Source organism: Hypanus sabinus, chromosome 1 (genome assembly GCF_030144855.1).
Source record: "Hypanus sabinus isolate sHypSab1 chromosome 1, sHypSab1.hap1, whole genome shotgun sequence".
Taxonomy (NCBI): domain Eukaryota; kingdom Metazoa; phylum Chordata; class Chondrichthyes; order Myliobatiformes; family Dasyatidae; genus Hypanus; species Hypanus sabinus.
In genome coordinates, this window is record NC_082706.1 from 43882908 (window position 1) to 43900361 (window position 17454).

The window sequence follows — 17454 nt, forward strand, 5'->3', positions numbered from 1 at the left end:
TATTTATCTCCTTGAATTCTCCCACAGTCCTCCTCTCGATCCATCCCTTCTCCAAGTTCACTTCATCTGTCAGCATGGAAACTCTGTCCAGTGCAAAATTTCCAGAAATTAACATATATTCATAAAGAGAATGCACTTCAAAAGTGAAAAGCTGAAATAAATTTATTATCCAAGTATATATCTGTCACCATATGCAACCCTGAGATTGAATTTCTTGCCGGCATACACAGTTAATCCAAGAAGCTCAATAGAATCAATGAAAGACCACACACAAAAGGACGGACAATCAACTAGAGTACAAGGAAAATAAACTGTGCAAATAGAAAAGAAAAAAAATTGAGAACATGAGATGAAAAATCCATGAAAGTGAGTCTGTCAGTTGTGGGAACAGTTCAGTGATCTGATCCACTCTGTACTTCCATTCATTCTGAAAGACAACATTTTCAGATTTAATTCTTTCCTGTTGCTCAACAAACTCTCAGTCCAGTCTGTTTACAATTCCGTATCTCCTGAGGACATTGGAGACATTTGGCCCATCGAGTCTAAATCTGACAGTTTATGGGGTGATCCCAACACCCACAATCTATTCGTAAATTCCCGTCAGTTCCTCTCAGACTGTACTGAATAGCTGTTCAGTGGGAACGGTTTAAAATGGCCAATTAACCTATCTGGGCTGCACCTTCAATCCTGACGTGGTCTCGCATCACTTGCCTTTTCAAAACGATCAGCTGGATTCCCCTCATCATCCCTATTTATCGCTCAAGAGACTGAAATTTGGATGAGACAACTGGTCCAGAGGGGGTCGGGTTGCAGAGACAGGGAGGGGTGTGTGGTCCAGAGTGGGGTTACAGAGAGAGGGAGGGGTGTGTGGTCCAGAGTGGGGTTACAGAGAGAGGGACGGCTCTGTCTGAGAGTCCTATCCCACAGTGCAGCAGTCCCTCAGTTAAGCAAAATTAATGTCACTGTTGGATTGAATGTGATAACTATTTGTGAATACTTCCTCATTTTGTTTCCCTTTCTTGATTTAAGTGTTCTCTTCAACAATTTTATCCACACAGTGCAGCTGCTGCAGGAGGGGGCAGTGACCCCTGAAGTGTCTGTCTGATTAACTCTGGAGACGAGCAGTGGACTGATCCTGGGTATGTAATTCCATGCTTGTAGCCAACTCTGGCAAGAACTGTTGATGTGAGACGTTGTACAGAGTCCGATCATTGACACAATATTTGGGGTTCTACGTCCTGTTTAATGGCGGTGGGATGCTGTACAGAGTCCGATCATTGATGCAATATTTGGGGTTCTACGTCCTGTTTAATGGTGGTGGGATGCTGTACAGAGTCTGATCATTGATGCAATATTTGGGGTTCTACGTCCTGTTTAATGGTGGTGGGATGTTGTACAGAGTCCGATCATTGATGCAATATTTGGGGTTCTACGTCCTGTTTAATGGTGGTGGGATGTTGTACAGAGTCTGATCATTGTTGCAATATTTGGGGTTCTACGTCCTGTTTAATGGCGGTGGGATGCTGTACAGAGTCCGATCATTGATGCAATATTTGGGGTTCTACGTCCTGTTTAATGGTGGTGGGATGCTGTACAGAGTCTGATCATTGATGCAATATTTGGGGTTCTACGTCGTGTTTAATGGCGGTGGGATGCTGTACAGAGTCTGATCATTGATGCAATATTTGGGGTTCTACGTCCTGTTTAATGGCGGTGGGATGCTGTACAGAGTCCGATCATTGATGCAATGTTTGGGGTTCTACGTCCTGTTTAATGGTGGTGGGATGCTGTACAGAGTCCGATCATTGATGCAATGTTTGGGGTTCTGCGTCCTGTTTAATGGTGGTGGGATTCTGTACAGAGTCCGATCATTGGTGTACTTGGTTGTGGTTCTCAGTTCCCGGCTTTATCCAGGACAGCAATGGGCTCTCCAGCCCTCCACATTCCTGCTGTCTCGTCTGCCCTTTTGCCCATTGTAGGTCTGTATCCTTCTGTTCCTGCCCATTCTAGTGTCTGTTCCAATGCCTCTAAAACATACTGAATGTATTTGCCTGGGGCACCTCGAGCAATTCATTCAAAGCTAAACTGACAGAAAATAATTTCCTCTCAGACCCCCTTTGAAACCCCTCCTTGGCTCCTTTGCCCTGCATCCTCTTGTTGCTGACACCTCACCATGACAAAAATACATTCTAGTGATCAACCCTCTCTGTGCCTCTCCTAGCATTCTATTCCTATCAGGTCACCCCTTGTCCTCCTTCACCCCAGAGAGAGAACCCTTGTTCTCCAGAGAGAGAGAGAGAGAGAGAGAGAGGATGAAAGGGTGAGAGAGATGGAGAGGAAGGGATGGAGAGGGTGGAATGAGAGGGAGAGGGTGAGGGTGAGTGTGAGGAATTGGGAGAAGGTGAGGGCATGGGTGAGTGAGAAGGAGAGGGCAAGGGACAGGAAGATGGAGAGGCAGAGAGGGGGTGGGGAAGGGGGGTTGGGGAAGTGAGGGCGGGAGTGAAGGAGAGGGGAAGAGAGAGAGAGAGACAAAAGAAAGATAGAGAACAAGCTCTACATGTCAGTAAAATGGATGTCTTCCAATCCAGGAGGCATTTTAGTGACCCTCGCTGTATGTGCCTCTCCTAGCATTCTATTCCTATCAGGTCACCTCTTGTCCTCCTTCACTCCAGAGAGTGAGAGAGTGAGAGGGAGAGAGGAGGATGAGAGACAGAGAGGGGAAAAAAGAGAAAAGAAAATGGATGTCCTTCAATCCAGAGGTAATTCTGTTAAATCTCCAATGAGTTCTCTGCAGCACAATAACTTCCTCAGTTCTCCGAGTGCAGTCTGACCGGAGGCTTGTAACATTGCAACATATCATCCCAACTCTGATACTGTGCACACTGACCCATGAAGGGAAGTATACTGTCTCCTCTTTCACCATCCCATCCATCTGTGTTACTACTGTCAGACAACAGTGGTCTCAGAGTCTCTGCTTATAAACACAAGCCATTCTGCAGATGCCGGAAAGTTTAGCGACACATAGAAAATGCTGAAGGAACTGAATGAGTCAGACATTCTGTGAGATTTGCTGAAATTCTCTAGTATTGTTGACAGTTCTCTGCTTGTCACCGTTCCTTGTGGCCCCACTATTTAGTGTCGGCATTGACTTTCCAAAATCCATCACCTCACACTTGTTCGGGTTAAATTCCATCTGCCATTGCATCACCGAACTTTTCACCTGCACTTTGTCCTGTGGCAACATTTGACACGCTTCCCTGCTAATCACAACATCGTCAATTTACATGTCGTTTGCACACCGACTGACCTCCGGCCTCTGGAGACACAAAGGACGGCAGATGAGGGAATCTGGAGCAACAAACAGCGTCAAGAAACTCAGTGGGTCAGCAGGTCTGTGGCAGGAAAGGAATCGTAGATGTTTTGGGTTGAGACCCTGGAACCGGACTGAGATTGGGGGGGTGGTGGGGAGTGGTAATAAAGATCGCCAGTACACACATCATACTAGAGGAACACAGCAGGTCAGTCAGCATCTGTAGAGAGGAATACACAGAGAGTGTTTGGGCTGAGACCCTTCACCACAATTGGTAAATAAGGCGGGGAGGAGCCAGAATGTGGAGGGAGGAGGGGCAGATACTACACCTGCACTAATCCCACCTGCCCCTCGACCTCCTTCCTCTCCATCATTCAAAGCCCCAAATAGTCCTTCCATGCTCTTCACCACACTTCCCACACTTCACCTGAGGTTCTGTCAGGGTCATCGACTGTATTCCATGCTCTCGGTCTGCACTGCTCTACATCAGTAAGATCTGACACAGATAGAGAGAGTGTTCTGTAGAACATATTCGCTCTATCCACTGCAAAAGGCAGATCCTCCATCGGTGACCCAGTTCAATACCCATACCCATTCTGACATGTCTGTCCATGGCCATAATGAGGCCAAACTCAGGCTGAAAGAGCCAAACCTCAACCCATCTGGGTAACCTCCCACCTGATGGCAAGAATATCAATGTCTCTAACTTCCAGTAATTTCTCTCCCTTACCCCTTCTTTCTCTATCCAATCCCTATTCTGGTTCCCCCCTCACTTCGTGCCCATCATCTGCCTCCGATGCCCCTCCTCCTTCCCTTTCTTCTCTTTGGAATGGCCAATTCACCTACCAATCAGTGTGTCTTTGGATGTATGAGGAAGCCACACAGAATGTACAAACTTCTTACAGAGAGCAGTGGGAATGGAACCCTGGTCACTGGTACTGTAAAGTGTTGTGCTAACCACGATGCCACCGTACCTCAGTGGACTGTGTCGCACATCAGACAAACCACCGTAGAGTCAGTGCTCAAAGAGTGTCACACTGTCGAACGATGGTCGAGTCAAACAACACAGGACCAGGCCCTTCAGCCCATCCAATGCATGTCGACTAATCTCCCCCATCTTACCGAAAACAGGAGACTTCTGTTTCTTAATTCAGCAGTCCTGGTAAAAGACTGGGTTCATTCATCCTATCTCCACCCCTCATGATTTTATGTACCTCAAGAAGACACCCCATATTAGCTTTGGCTCCAATGAATAAATCCCAAAATACACAACCTCTCTGCATAACTCAGTCCCTCGAGTCTGATTAACACCCTCCTAAAACTACCCTGCACTCTCTCCATGTAATGACCTTTGTACTTTGAATGAACAGTGACAGGGATCAGGGAACATTATTCGAGTGATGGAAATGAGGAAAAGTCACACTATCAGAGGGACAGTACTGAGTGAGTGTCACACTTTCAGAGGGACAGTACTGAGTGAGTGTCACACTGTCAGGAGGATAGTACTGAGGGAGTGTCACAATGTCAGAGGGTCTGTACTGAGAGAGTGTCACACTGTCAGAGGGACAGTACTGAGTGAGTGTCACACTGTCAGGAGGATAGTACTGAGGGAGTGACACAATGTCAGAGGGAAAGTACTGAGGGAGTGCACACTCTCAGAGGGTCAGTGCAGAGAGAGTGTCACAGCGTCTGGGGGACAGCACTGAGGAGGTGCACACTGTCAGAGGGTCAGTACAGTGGGAGTATCACACTGTCAGAGGGACAGTACTGAGGGAGTGTCACATTGTCAGAGGGACAGAACTGAGGGAGTGTCACACTGTCAGAGGGACAGTACTGAGGGAGTGTCACACTGTCAGGCGGACAGTACTGAGGGAGTGTCACACTGTCAGAGGGACAGTACTGAGGGAGTGTCACACAGACAGATGGACAGTTCTGAGGGAGTGTCACACGGTCAGAGGGACAGTACTGAGGGAGTGTCACACTGTCATAGGGACAGTATTGGGGGAGTGTCACACTGTCAGAGGGACAGTACAGAGGGAGTGTCACACTGTCAGAGGGACAGTACTGAGGGAGTGTCACACTGTCAGAGGGACGGTACTAAGGGAGTGTCACTGTCAGAGGGACAGTACTGAGGGAGTGTCACACAGTCAGAGGGACAGAACTGAGGGAGTGTCGCACTGTCAGAGGGACAGTACTGAGGGAGTGTCACATTGTCAGAGGGACAGAACTGAGGGAGTGTCGCACTGTCAGAGGGACAGTACTGAGGGAGTGTCACACTGTCAGGCGGACAGTACTGAGGGAGTGTCACACTGTCAGAGGGACAGTACTGAGGGAGTGTCACACAGACAGATGGACAGTTCTGAGGGAGTGTCACACGGTCAGAGGGACAGTACTGAGGGAGTGTCACACTGTCATAGGGACAGTATTGGGGGAGTGTCACACTGTCAGAGGGACAGTACAGAGGGAGTGTCACACTGTCAGAGGGACAGTACTGAGGGAGTGTCACACTGTCAGAGGGACGGTACTAAGGGAGTGTCACTGTCAGAGGGACAGTACTGAGGGAGTGTCACACAGTCAGAGCGACAGTTCTAAGGGAGTGTCACACACTCAGAGGGTCAGTACAGAGGGAGTGTTACACTGTCAGAGGGACAGTACTGAGGGAGTGTCACACTCTCAGAGGGTCAGTACTGAAGGAGTGTCACACTGTCAGGGGGCAGTACTGAGGGAGTGTCACACTGTCAGAGGAACTGTACTGAGGGAGTGTCAAACTGATCATTAATAATGTTGCCCCTTTCAAGGAAAACAGTGCCAGTCTGTTCAGTTTCTCCTTATAACTCAAACCCTCTAATCCTGGTGACATCACCTTGAATCTTTCCTGCATTTTCTGCTGCTTAATGACATCTTTTCTGTAGCTGGGTGACCAGAACAGCACAAAATGCTCCAAGTGCAATCTACCAACACATTGAATAGTTTTAAGTTAACGTTCTAACTTTAGTTCTCACTGTCCTGACCGATACGTCCAATGTGTCAAACACCTCCTTCACCACTTTGTGTCAGTTTCCTGTTCCCTTCTGGTTCACAGGGGCCCAGTTCCTCTTTCATGTGTCCTCGTTTTCAAAGCTCCCTTTAAAATACCCAGTACAACATTAAAAAAGTATGATTTAGACGGCTGTGGGATTACTAATGGGAATAGCGTGGAACAGTCTGGGTATCTTCTTGTCTCTCACACTGATGTTGGAACCGCGACAGTTTGCTGGAGATTCATTGTAACTACTTTCTTTTTCAGTCTATGGGCAGAAAACTGACGGAATATGCTGGATCTGAGAACAATCGGAAAGGTGTACTTCCTCCTGCCACTTCTTCAAGGTAAATCAGCAGCAGCTCAGGCAGCAAATCCCTGATTTTCCTCTAGTCTGGCTGGTGTGACACTAACCAGGGTACTCAGGGCTGAGTAGTGGGCTGGGCTGTGTGTCCGACTGGTTAGCTGAAAGAGCCAGAGTCGTACAACACATAAACAGGCCCTTCAGCCCAAATTGTTCCTGCTGACCACGAATCCCATCTAAATTATTCACAAGCAAAAGAGATTCTGCAGATGCTGGACATCTTGAGTAACACTCACAAAATGCTGGAGGAACGCAGCAGGTCAGCAAGCATCTCTGGGGGGGAATAAACATTTTTGGCTGAGACCCTTCAACTAGAAATTCAGCCACCTTTGCCGCCTGTCCTTCGAAACATCTCCTCTTCATGTTCTGGTCCATCTGTTGATAATCTACCTGCCTCATTAACTTCCTCTGGCAGCTTGTTCCTTAAAGAGTGGACATAGTGAGGAAGTTTTCTACAGGTGGCAGAGTCTCAGACTAGAGGACTCTCCCTCCGAAAGTATCATCCCTTTAGAACAGAGACGAGGAAGAAATTCTTCAGCCAGAGTGTGTTGAATCTGTAGAATTAATTGCCACAGACAGCTGTGGAGGTCAATTAATTTAGTGTATTTAAAGCAGAGGCTGATAGGTTTTTTATTAGTAAGGACCTCAAAGGTGACATGGAGAAGGCAGGAGAATGGGGTTGAGAAGGATAATAAGTCACTCAGGAGAGAATGGTGGAGCAACTTGATGGACTGAATGGCCTCATTCTACTTCTGTGTCTTATGCTTTTATGGCCTTATATAGCGTTCACTTCCTGGGAGAAGAAATTGCTCCTCGTGTCCCCATTAAATCTCTCCCCCATCACTTTAAACCTGTGCCTCTCTGGTCTTGATTTCCCAACACTGGGAAAAAGACTGTGAACTTTTATCCTGTCGATGTCCGTTATGATTTTATACACCTCAATATGATCAGCTCATTAGAAGGATGAGAGGGCATCTGATTGAAACACATAAGTTTATTAAGGGATTGGGCACGCTAGCGGCAGGAAACATGTTGTCGATGTTGGGGGGGGGGGGGGGGTCCAGAACCAGAGGCCACAGTTTATGAATAAGTGATAGGCCATTTACAACGGAGTTGAGGAAAAACTTTTTCACCGAGAGAGTTGTGGATCTATGGAATGCTCTGCCTCAGAAGGCAGTGGAGGCCAATACTCTGGATGCTTTCAAGAAAGAGGTTGATAGAGCTCTTAAAGATAGCGGAGTCAAGGGATATGGGGAGAAGGCAGGAACGGGGTACTGATTGTGGATGATCAGACATGATCACATAGAATGGCGGTGCTGGCTCAAAGGGCTGAATGGCCTACTCCTGCACCTATTGTCTATTATGATACACTCCGATGAAGAATGCCCCAACCAGTTCAACCTCTCTCTATAATTCAGTCTCTCATCAGGATAGTGGAAGCAGCGTTAACAAGATTAACTGGTGGGAATTGGATCATTCGGGGATGGAACGCGTGGGGCAGTGGGGCGAGAGCCCGGCTGATTGGTGAACAGCTTCACAGAGACATCACTGGCTCCATAAGAATAGTCAGTGACAACTCAACAGTGTTGGTTCAGTCTTGCTGACGGTGGAAATGTGTGAAACCACGGGTGTTGGGCAGTTCCCAGAACTCGGCTGGTTAGGTTCTCGATATCACACATCAGCAATTAGCTCCCATAGTTGAAGGTTCAAAATACATTTATTATCGGAGTATGCAGAATATATACAATCCTGAGATATGTCAGGGAACAGTGAGCTGAGCCTCGTCCCCCGCCCCAACACCCTCACCTTTTCAGTCTGTCCCGGCACTGAAATTGCCAAATTTTGGGTTGTTCCTCGCTCTTTTCACCTGAACCCTTCCACTTCAATACGAGTTCGGGCTCGAACCCGGGTCCCACTCTGCCTTCCCTTCGTCACATCGCCTCTGTTCTACCGCGTCGAATTGCCTCCAATTCACTCCAGCAATGGCCAAACATTGGTTCATTCCCCGCTCTCAGGACCAGGTCCGGATGTCTCAATTCGACCCTTACAGGCCACGTCACAACTGTCCTGTACTTCCCAGACTTCACACCGCAAAAACACCAGGTCATACAGGCAGTTCAAAAGATCAACTGCGAAAGGGAGGTTACAGGCTAGTGATTACAGTGATCGTATCCGAGAAAAAAGTGTGATTAGTACCGTAATTTATCGTTTTGTTGGTTTTGCGATCAACAAGTCGTCTGTGTTTCACCAACGCCCTCTTAAACCGGAAGGGCAAGATGAAGCTCCATAGAGGAAGGATGGCACTGTGTGAGGGGCAGTGCTGAGGGAGAGTCACACTGAGTGAGGGGCAGTGCTGAGGGTCACACTGAGTGAGGGGCAGTGCTGAGGGAGAGTCACACTGAGTGAGGGGCAGTGCTGAGGGAGAGTCACACTGAGTGAGGGGCAGTGCTGAGGGTCACACTGAGTGAGGGGCAGTGCTGAGGGAGAGTCACACTGTGTGAGGGGCAGTGCTGAGGGAGAGTCACACTGTGTGAGGGGCAGTGCTGAGGGTCACACTGTGTGAGGGGCAGTGCTGAGGGAGGGTCACACTGAGTGAGGGTCAGTGCTGAGGGAGGGTCACACTGAGTGAGGGGCAGTGCTGAGGGAGAGTCACACTGAGTGAGGGGCAGTGCAGAGGGAGAGTCACACTGAGTGAGGGGCAGTGCTGAGGGAGAGTCACACTGTGTGAGGGACAGTGCTGAGGGAGAGTCACACTGAGTGAGGGTCAGTGCTGAGGGAGGGTCACACTGAGTGAGGGTCAGTGCTGAGGGAGGGTCACACTGAGTGAGGGGCAGTGCTGAGGGAGAGTCACACTGAGTGAGGGGCAGTGCAGAGGGAGAGTCACACTGAGTGAGGGGCAGTGCTGAGGGAGAGTCACACTGTGTGAGGGGCAGTGCTGAGGGAGAGTCACACTGTGTGAGGGACAGTGCTGAGGGTCACACTGTGTGAGGGGCAGTGCTGAGGGAGAGTCACACTGTGAGGGACAGTGCTGAGGGTCACACTGTGTGAGGGGCAGTGCTGAGGGTCACACTGTGTGAGGGGCAGTGCTGAGGGAGGGTCACACTGTGTGAGGGGCAGTGCTGAGGGAGAGACACACTGTGAGAGGGGCAGTGCTGAGGGTCACACTGTGTGAGGGGCAGTGCTGAGGGAGGGTCACACTGAGTGAGGGTCAGTGCTGAGGGAGGGTCACACTGAGTGAGGGGCAGTGCTGAGGGAGAGTCACACTGAGTGAGGGGCAGTGCAGAGGGAGAGTCACACTGAGTGAGGGGCAGTGCTGAGGGAGAGTCACACTGTGTGAGGGACAGTGCTGAGGGTCACACTGTGTGAGGGGCAGTGCTGAGGGAGAGTCACTGTGAGGGACAGTGCTGAGGGTCACACTGTGTGAGGGGCAGTGCTGAGGGAGAGTCACACTGAGTGAGGGGCAGTGCTGAGGGAGAGTCACACTGTGTGAGGGACAGTGCTGAGGGTCACACTGTGTGAGGGGCAGTGCTGAGGGAGAGTCACTGTGAGGGACAGTGCTGAGGGTCACACTGTGAGAGGGGCAGTGCTGAGGGAGAGTCACACTGTGTGGGGGCAGTGCTGAGGGAGAGTCACACTGTGTGGGGGCAGTGCTGAGGGAGAGTCACACTGTGTGAGGGGCAGTGCTGAGGGAGAGTCACACTGCAGGAGGGGAGGGGATGGGCTGGAGAGGTGAAGAAGGAATGTAAGGGGAAAGTACTATGGGTAGTAGAAGAAGGCAGAACCATGAGAGAGGTGATAGGCAACTAGAAGAGGAGGCAAAGTGGAAGTGTGATAGGGGAAGGGAGAGGGAGGGAATTGCCAGAAGTTGGAGAATTCGATGTTCATGCCAAGGGGCTGGAGGCTACCCAGACGGTAGATGAGGTGTTGCTCCTCCAACCTGAGTTTGGTCTCATTATGGCAGTAGAGGAGGCCATGTATGGACATATCCAAATGGGAATGTGAGGGAGAATTGAAGTGGGTGGCAACCGGGAGATCCTGTCTGTTGTGGCGGACAAAGTGGAGGTACTCGATGAAGCAATACCCCGATCTGTGTTGGGTCTCGCCGATGTAGAGGAGGCCACACCGGGAGCATCGGATGCAATAGATGACCCCAACAGACTCACAAGTGAAGTGTTGCCCCACCTGGAAGGACTGCCTGGGGCCCTGAATGGTGGTAAGAGATGAGGTGTAGTGTAGGTGTAGGTGTAGGGACACTTACACTTGCAGGGTTAAGTGCCAGGTGGGAGATCTGTGGGGAGGGAAGTGTGAACCAGGCAGTCGCGGAGGGAACGATCCCTGCGAAAAGCAGAGAGTGGTAGAGAGGGAAAGGTGTGTTTTGTGGTGGGGTCCTGTTGAAGGTGGCGGAAGATGCGGAGGATAATATGTTGGATCCGGAGGCTGGTGGGGTGGCAGGTGAGGACAAGGGGAACATGGTCCCTGTTGTGGTGACGGGAGGATGGGGCGAGGGCCGAAGTGCGGGAAATGGAGGAGATGCGGGTGAGGGCATCATTGATGATGACAGGAGGGAAACCATGATTCTTAAAGAAAGAAGACATTTGAGATGTTCCGGAATGGAAAGCCTCATCCTGGGTGCAGTTGCGGCAGAGATGGAGGAACTGGGAATAGGGAATAGCATTTTTACATTTGGTAGGGTGGGAAGAGGTATAATCAAGGTAGTTATGGGAGTCAGTGGGTTTATAGAAGATGTCAGCGGACCGAGATCGAGAAAGGGGAGAGAAGTGTTCGAGATGTGACAAGTGAACTTGAGGGCTGGGTGAAAGTTAAAGGCAAAGTCGATGAAATTGACGACCCCAGTGTGGGTGCAGGAAGCAGCATGTCAATGTAGTCGTCAATGTAGTGAAGGAAAAAGTTGGGGAGCAGTACCAGTATCGATTTAGAGCATTGACTGTTCCACATAACCCACGAAGAGGCAGGCATAGCTGGGGCCCATGCAAGTGCCCATAGCTACACCCTTGGTCTGAAGAAAGTGGGAAGAGCCGAAAGAGAAGTTATTAAGTGTGAGTACCAGTTCTGCCAACCTGAGGGGTGTGGTAGTGTTGGGAAACTGGTGAGGTCTATTGTCCAGAAAGTAGCGGAGGGCTTTGAGGCTTTCTGGATGGGGAATTGAAGTGTATAAGGATTGGATATCAATGGTGAAAATGAAGCAGTCTGGACCAGGGAACTGGAAGTCATTGAAGAGGTGGAGGGCATGGGATGTATCCCTGATGTAGGTGGGGAGGGGCTGAACTATGGTTGACAAAATGGAGTCCAGGTAGGCAGATACAAGTTCAGTGAGGCAGGAGCAGGCCAAAACTATAGGCCTACCAGGACAGTCAGGCTTATGGATCTTGGGGAGGAGGTAAAGCCGAGCAGTGCGGGGTGTGGGAATTATGAGTTTTTTGGATGAGGATGGAAGGTCTCCGGAATTGCTAGGGGCAGTGGTGGTACGGGAGACAATGGTTTGATGTTTTTTGGTTGGGTCCTGTTCCAGGGGTAAGTAAGAGGAGGTGTCAGAGAGCTGCCGTTTGGCCTCAGTGAGGTGGAGGTCCATCCGCCAGACCACTACGGCACCACCTTTGTCTGTGGGTTTGTAGGTGAGGTCAGGATTAGTGCGGAGAGAGTGGAGGACAGTGCGTTCAGAGGGAGTGAGGTTGGAACAGGAGTGGTGAAGTTGAGACTGTTGATGTCTCGGCGACAGTTGGAGATGAAAAGATCGAGTGGAGGTAGAAGCCTGAAGGGGGTGTCCAGGAAGACAGGAGAACGGGTCATCAATAAGTGGAGCTGCACTCTCTTGGTGCGGTCAAATACCACCCCAGTGTGGTACGGGACACCTCTGCAGGGGTTTGATCACCTTTTCTCATTTCAGCGCCGCTTGCTGATGCAACTGGAATGGGGTGGGGATGCAGATGGGGGCTTTCAGGTGCAATTTGAGGGGCATTATTACAGTCCAGAGATGACATGCCTGGTCTGTAAAGAGTTTGGACATACTCGCAGGCTGTGAACTTCACTTTGGAGACACTGAGCAGCACGGCTGAGCCTTCCCGACCTGTCCCTACCCCTGCTGTTCCCCCACCCACCCGTGGTGGTGAATGTCGGGGCTGGGCGCAGCGTAGATGACGGTGAGCAGTGGGATTGGGTATCTGGTAGGAAGGCCAAGAGAAAGAACAACCATCTCGAGGCCTCTCCCCCGGAGGAGAGGGGCAGGAGGTGACTCCTGAACCCGACTCGAAGGGCCCTATGGTGTCTGAGATTCAGCAAAGGCCTGGGGAAGTCGGGGTACGGAAAGTGGTGCCCGAGTCTGAGGGAGCCTCCGATATGGAGGTCAGCGTGCCACAGAACCCCTGTGGTCTGAAGATACGGAGAGATGTGTCTCTGAGTCTGCAATCCAGGGGAAGGATTTACCTCCGGTTAAGGCCGTATGCTCAGAGTATGTCTCCCCAGAGCTGGAGGAAAGCCCTGTCACACAAGGGCCTCTGGCTGGGTGGCTTCTCTTCAGCATGCAAAGTCCAGGCTGGTGCACGGCACCATTTTAGAGAGGGCGTGAGAGGTGGCAGAATTGCCTTCGGTTGAGACTGTGCCCAGAGCACCCATCCTCTGGGGAGGAGGAAAGCCCTGGAGAACAGGGATCGCCTGTGAGTGGAGAGTCACCGGTGGGGTTACTCTCTCAAACTGTTGCCTCAATCGAGGCCGTGCCCTGCTGAGGGAGTCCTGTCCCGGTGCATGAGGGGAACCGGAGTAGCCCTGGATCACCATCCCGCACAGTTATTCAGAAGGAGGGAGTCTCAACAGGCGAGGAGGGAGGGGACTCTGAGAATGCTGCTTCTGGGGAGGGTGACTGTGTAGAGATGAACATTGTCCCGGACAGATTGTGACGTCTGATCAAACTCCAGGAAGATCAGTGGGGTGTCTGCTCCGAGATCGGATTATACGGTACTGGGTGGTGGTAGTGAGTGGGAGACCTGCCCTGTCCCACCTCAGGACCTGTCTCTGGGAGGGATTCTGGATCCTGGGCTGGCCGGGCCTTCCTCTGTCACTGATCCACGGACCACTTCCGATGGTCGGGAGGGATGTACCTGTGATGTATTGTGCGAAGTCCGGGTTCTTATGTTCCAGAAGATTCAAATCACCGTAGTGTGATGTACTGTGATGATACACATTGACTGGGCTGCAGTACGAGCAGGACAGTGTGTGGGATTGCTGCATTGTTAAATGGGACAGGTTGTGAGAAAGTTGCACTGTTAGTGTGGGAACTGCCAGAACAGACCCCTGTTCCAGTCTGTCTGTCACCGGTGTCTGGGGTACTCAATCACCGGAACATCGGCATCCTTGTACCTGTGGGAGTCCCACAGGGATCCCTTAGATAATAATGATCCACAATCATTCCTAGTTCCATAAGATCAGATAGATCCAATGTAGTAGATGCATGGAAGGAGCAGAGACAGTGACATGTTGAAGAGCAAACAGGAAGTGATTCTGAGTAGAGGAGAGGAAACCAGTTTCGACCACTCCATTTCTTCCTGCACGTTAGACGACTCCCTGTCGTTGATTCTTCCTGACAGTGTTAGACCAACTTCATCGGTCCTGAGGCCAATGAGACAACAGAGAATGAACCTGCTCCACCCCACCCCCCCCCATGACTACCACATCCCCTCCATCTGTGATGAGACCTGGTGGGTTTCTTTGTGTCTCCCACACTCGGTACACACTATGTCCACAGTGCAGGAGTGATACAGGGGGTGGGTATCAAGTCTGCTGTTTTGACTCATCCATTGTCAATCATTGTTCATTCTCTCCTCAGCCGCAGTGTCGAATGAGTGGGGAGCTGACACACCATCAGATGTGACAACACAGAGAGGCTTGTGTGCCCGGATTCCATGCCACTACCGTTATCCATCAAATGTTAATAAGTTGTCCTGGACTGGTATCTGGTATAACAGTGACAATCCGAACTCTGCACCTATAGTGTTTCACTCCAGCGATCACAGTCAGGAGATGCAGAAATTTCAATCTCGGACCCGTCTGTCTGGAAACTTGAAAGACGATGACTGTTCCCTGGTGATCGACAACATCACTGAGGAAGATGAAGGTCCGTACTTCTTTAGGATTGAATTTGTCGGAGGTGACCGTTACAACTATCTCCCTGCCACGCAGCTCCGTGTTTCCGGTAGGTGTTCTGTGTGGTCACTCAACAGCAGACATTCAGCAGTCAGTGGGGAATAATATAAACCTGTATTGGATCCATATTCACATCGTCACTACTCCTGATTTTCAGGAAACTTCCAATTCAGCTTTCCACTGACCCTCCACTCCTTCTCCATCTTCATCCCAACTATCTGCACATCCTTCCTTTCCATCGTCCTTTGTGTTTTTATCCACCATCCAGGCCATGCCCTGGTCTCACTAACAACATCGAACAGGAGGTACAGAAGCCTTGTGACCCACACCACCCAGTTCAGGAACAGTTACTCCCCTTCAAACACCAGTCTCCTGGAAGGGTGTGGATAACCTCAAACACCCCGACTCTGAACTGATTCTGTGACCTACAGGCTCACTTTCAAGGACTCTTCACAACTCACATTGACAGGACTGTTATTTTTGAATTTACAATTTGTCTTTTTGTTGTCAGTCTTTGTCTGCTTGTGTAGATTTTTGTAAATTTTGTTTGATTTCTTTTTTCCTGTAAATGCCTGCAAGAAAGTGAATCTCAAGGTAGTACAGTACGTGGTAACAACCTGTATATGTACTTTGCTAATAAATTTAATTTGATCTTTTTGAACTCATCTCCCCCATGTTCAAGTCCACTTGGCCCATGTCTCACTGTTTGGGGAAGGACATACCCCACTGGATGTATCAGTGACTGTGTGATATTGAGGCTCTCAGTGGAGGACTCTGATTCCCGTTTCCCCTCTCAACAGCTTTCAGAACAGTAATGAACCCCACACTGTTCAACTTTCCCTCACACTCTACCCTCATTGTTCAGGGATCATCCTGTAAACACCTTTCCTATTGTGGGGCTGAAATTTCTATCTGAACTGATGCATCTTGTGATATTGAACTAAAAGGATCCATTTCTGTGTTAGATTTCACAGATAAACCCACAATATTCGCTGCAGAACTTGTTGAAGGAAAGTCTGTGAACATAAAATGCGTCTTCAACACAACGTGTGACGGAACTTCACCCACCTTAACCTGGGTCACCCCCACGGATGTACCACCATCAGTCTCAAGCAGTGTAACTCGGTGGCACAACACTCTGACATATACTTCTGTCCTGACCATGACCCCAGCGCTCAAACACCACGGACAAAGTCTCACCTGCAGAGTCAGATACCCATCTGTTTCATCAGAGCAGACCCTCACACTAACTGTGCAGTGTAAGTATGGAGAACAGTTATCATACAGGTACAGCAATACTCCACAGAGTACACAGAAATAGTCTGTAAATTTCAGTATGATAATTAAATTATATATTTACTGACAAATTTTGCCCTTAATATCTGTGAAGAAGACCATAAGACATAGGAGCAGAATTAGGCCATTTGGTCCATCGAATCTGCTCCACTATTCAGTCATGGCTGATCCATTTTTCCCCTCTTCAGCCCCACTCCCCGGCCTCTTCCCCATAACCTTTGATGCCATGGCCAATCAAGAATCTATCAATTTCTGCTTTAAATAAACCCAATGACCTGGCTTCCACAGTGGCCTGTGGTAACAAATTCCTGAAACTCACCAAACTCTGGCTACAGAAATGTCTTTGCCTCGTTGTTTTAAATGGACACCTCTCTATCCTGAGGCTGTGTCCTCTTGCCCTGGACTCCCCCGCCATGGGAAACATCCTTTCCACATCCACTCTGTCTAGGGCTTTCAACATTTAAAAGATTTCAGAGATTCCTCCTCATCCTTCTAAATTCCAGCAAGTACAGGCCCAGAGCCATCAAACATTCCCCATATGATTACCCTTTCATTCCCAGAATCATCCATCTGAACCTCATCTGAACCCTCTCCAATGCCAGCACATCTTTTCTTAGATAAGGAGCCCAAAACTGTTCACAATACTCAAGGTGAAGCCTCACCAGTGCCTTGTAAAGCCTCGGCATCACAACCCTGCTCTTATATTCCAGACCTCTTGAAATGAATGCTAACAATGCATTTGCCTTCCTCACCACCCACTCAACCTGCAAGTTATCCTTTAGGGTGATCTGCACAAGGACATCTCAGATTCTTGGAATTTCTCCCCGTTTAGAAAATGGTCTGCAAATTTATTTTTTCTACCAAATTGCATGTCCATTGTGTAACACTTGCCCAACAGGCTGGTATTTGTTTAGGGGTAAAAAGCCCAGCCACTCTCTAACCCCGCCTCCGTATACGCAGGTGCTGTGGGAATCAAATTAATGCAGCGTCGCACACACAATATCAAACTCACACCAGATACCGTTGTTTAATATACTTTAAAGATTTTACTAAAACTAAATGAGTGCTAACAATACAATATATATCAAGGAAAAGAAAATAAAGTAAAAGGTGCCAACTTATCAAAGTTCAGTCAGTTTAGTGCACATCGTTGGAGCTCAAACATCGAACCATTCGACCCCTCCTCACTTTCCTCCGACCTCCACATCCTCACACCCGGGACCACCCTGGTGGTCAACCGAACAGTGCAGCTCACGTCCACCTTCCTTTACATCTCCTTCCCACCTCCCTGAAAATACCGCGAAAACCTCG

The 17454-nt window shown here is 49.4% G+C and overlaps 1 protein-coding gene across 1 annotated transcript in view; it reads left to right on the plus strand.

Annotated features, from left to right (window-relative positions):
- Positions 1-1053: 1053 nt before the first annotated feature.
- LOC132393391 (sialic acid-binding Ig-like lectin 13) overlaps positions 1054-17454 on the plus strand; it is a 39806-nt gene continuing 23405 nt past the window's right edge. Inside the window, exons 1-4 of the mRNA XM_059968541.1 lie at positions 1054-1139; positions 6597-6676; positions 14531-14896; positions 15813-16106. Coding sequence (XP_059824524.1) covers positions 6622-6676; positions 14531-14896; positions 15813-16106 — 715 coding nt within the window. The 5' untranslated portion in view covers positions 1054-1139; positions 6597-6621. The remainder of the gene's footprint in view (positions 1140-6596; positions 6677-14530; positions 14897-15812; positions 16107-17454) is intronic.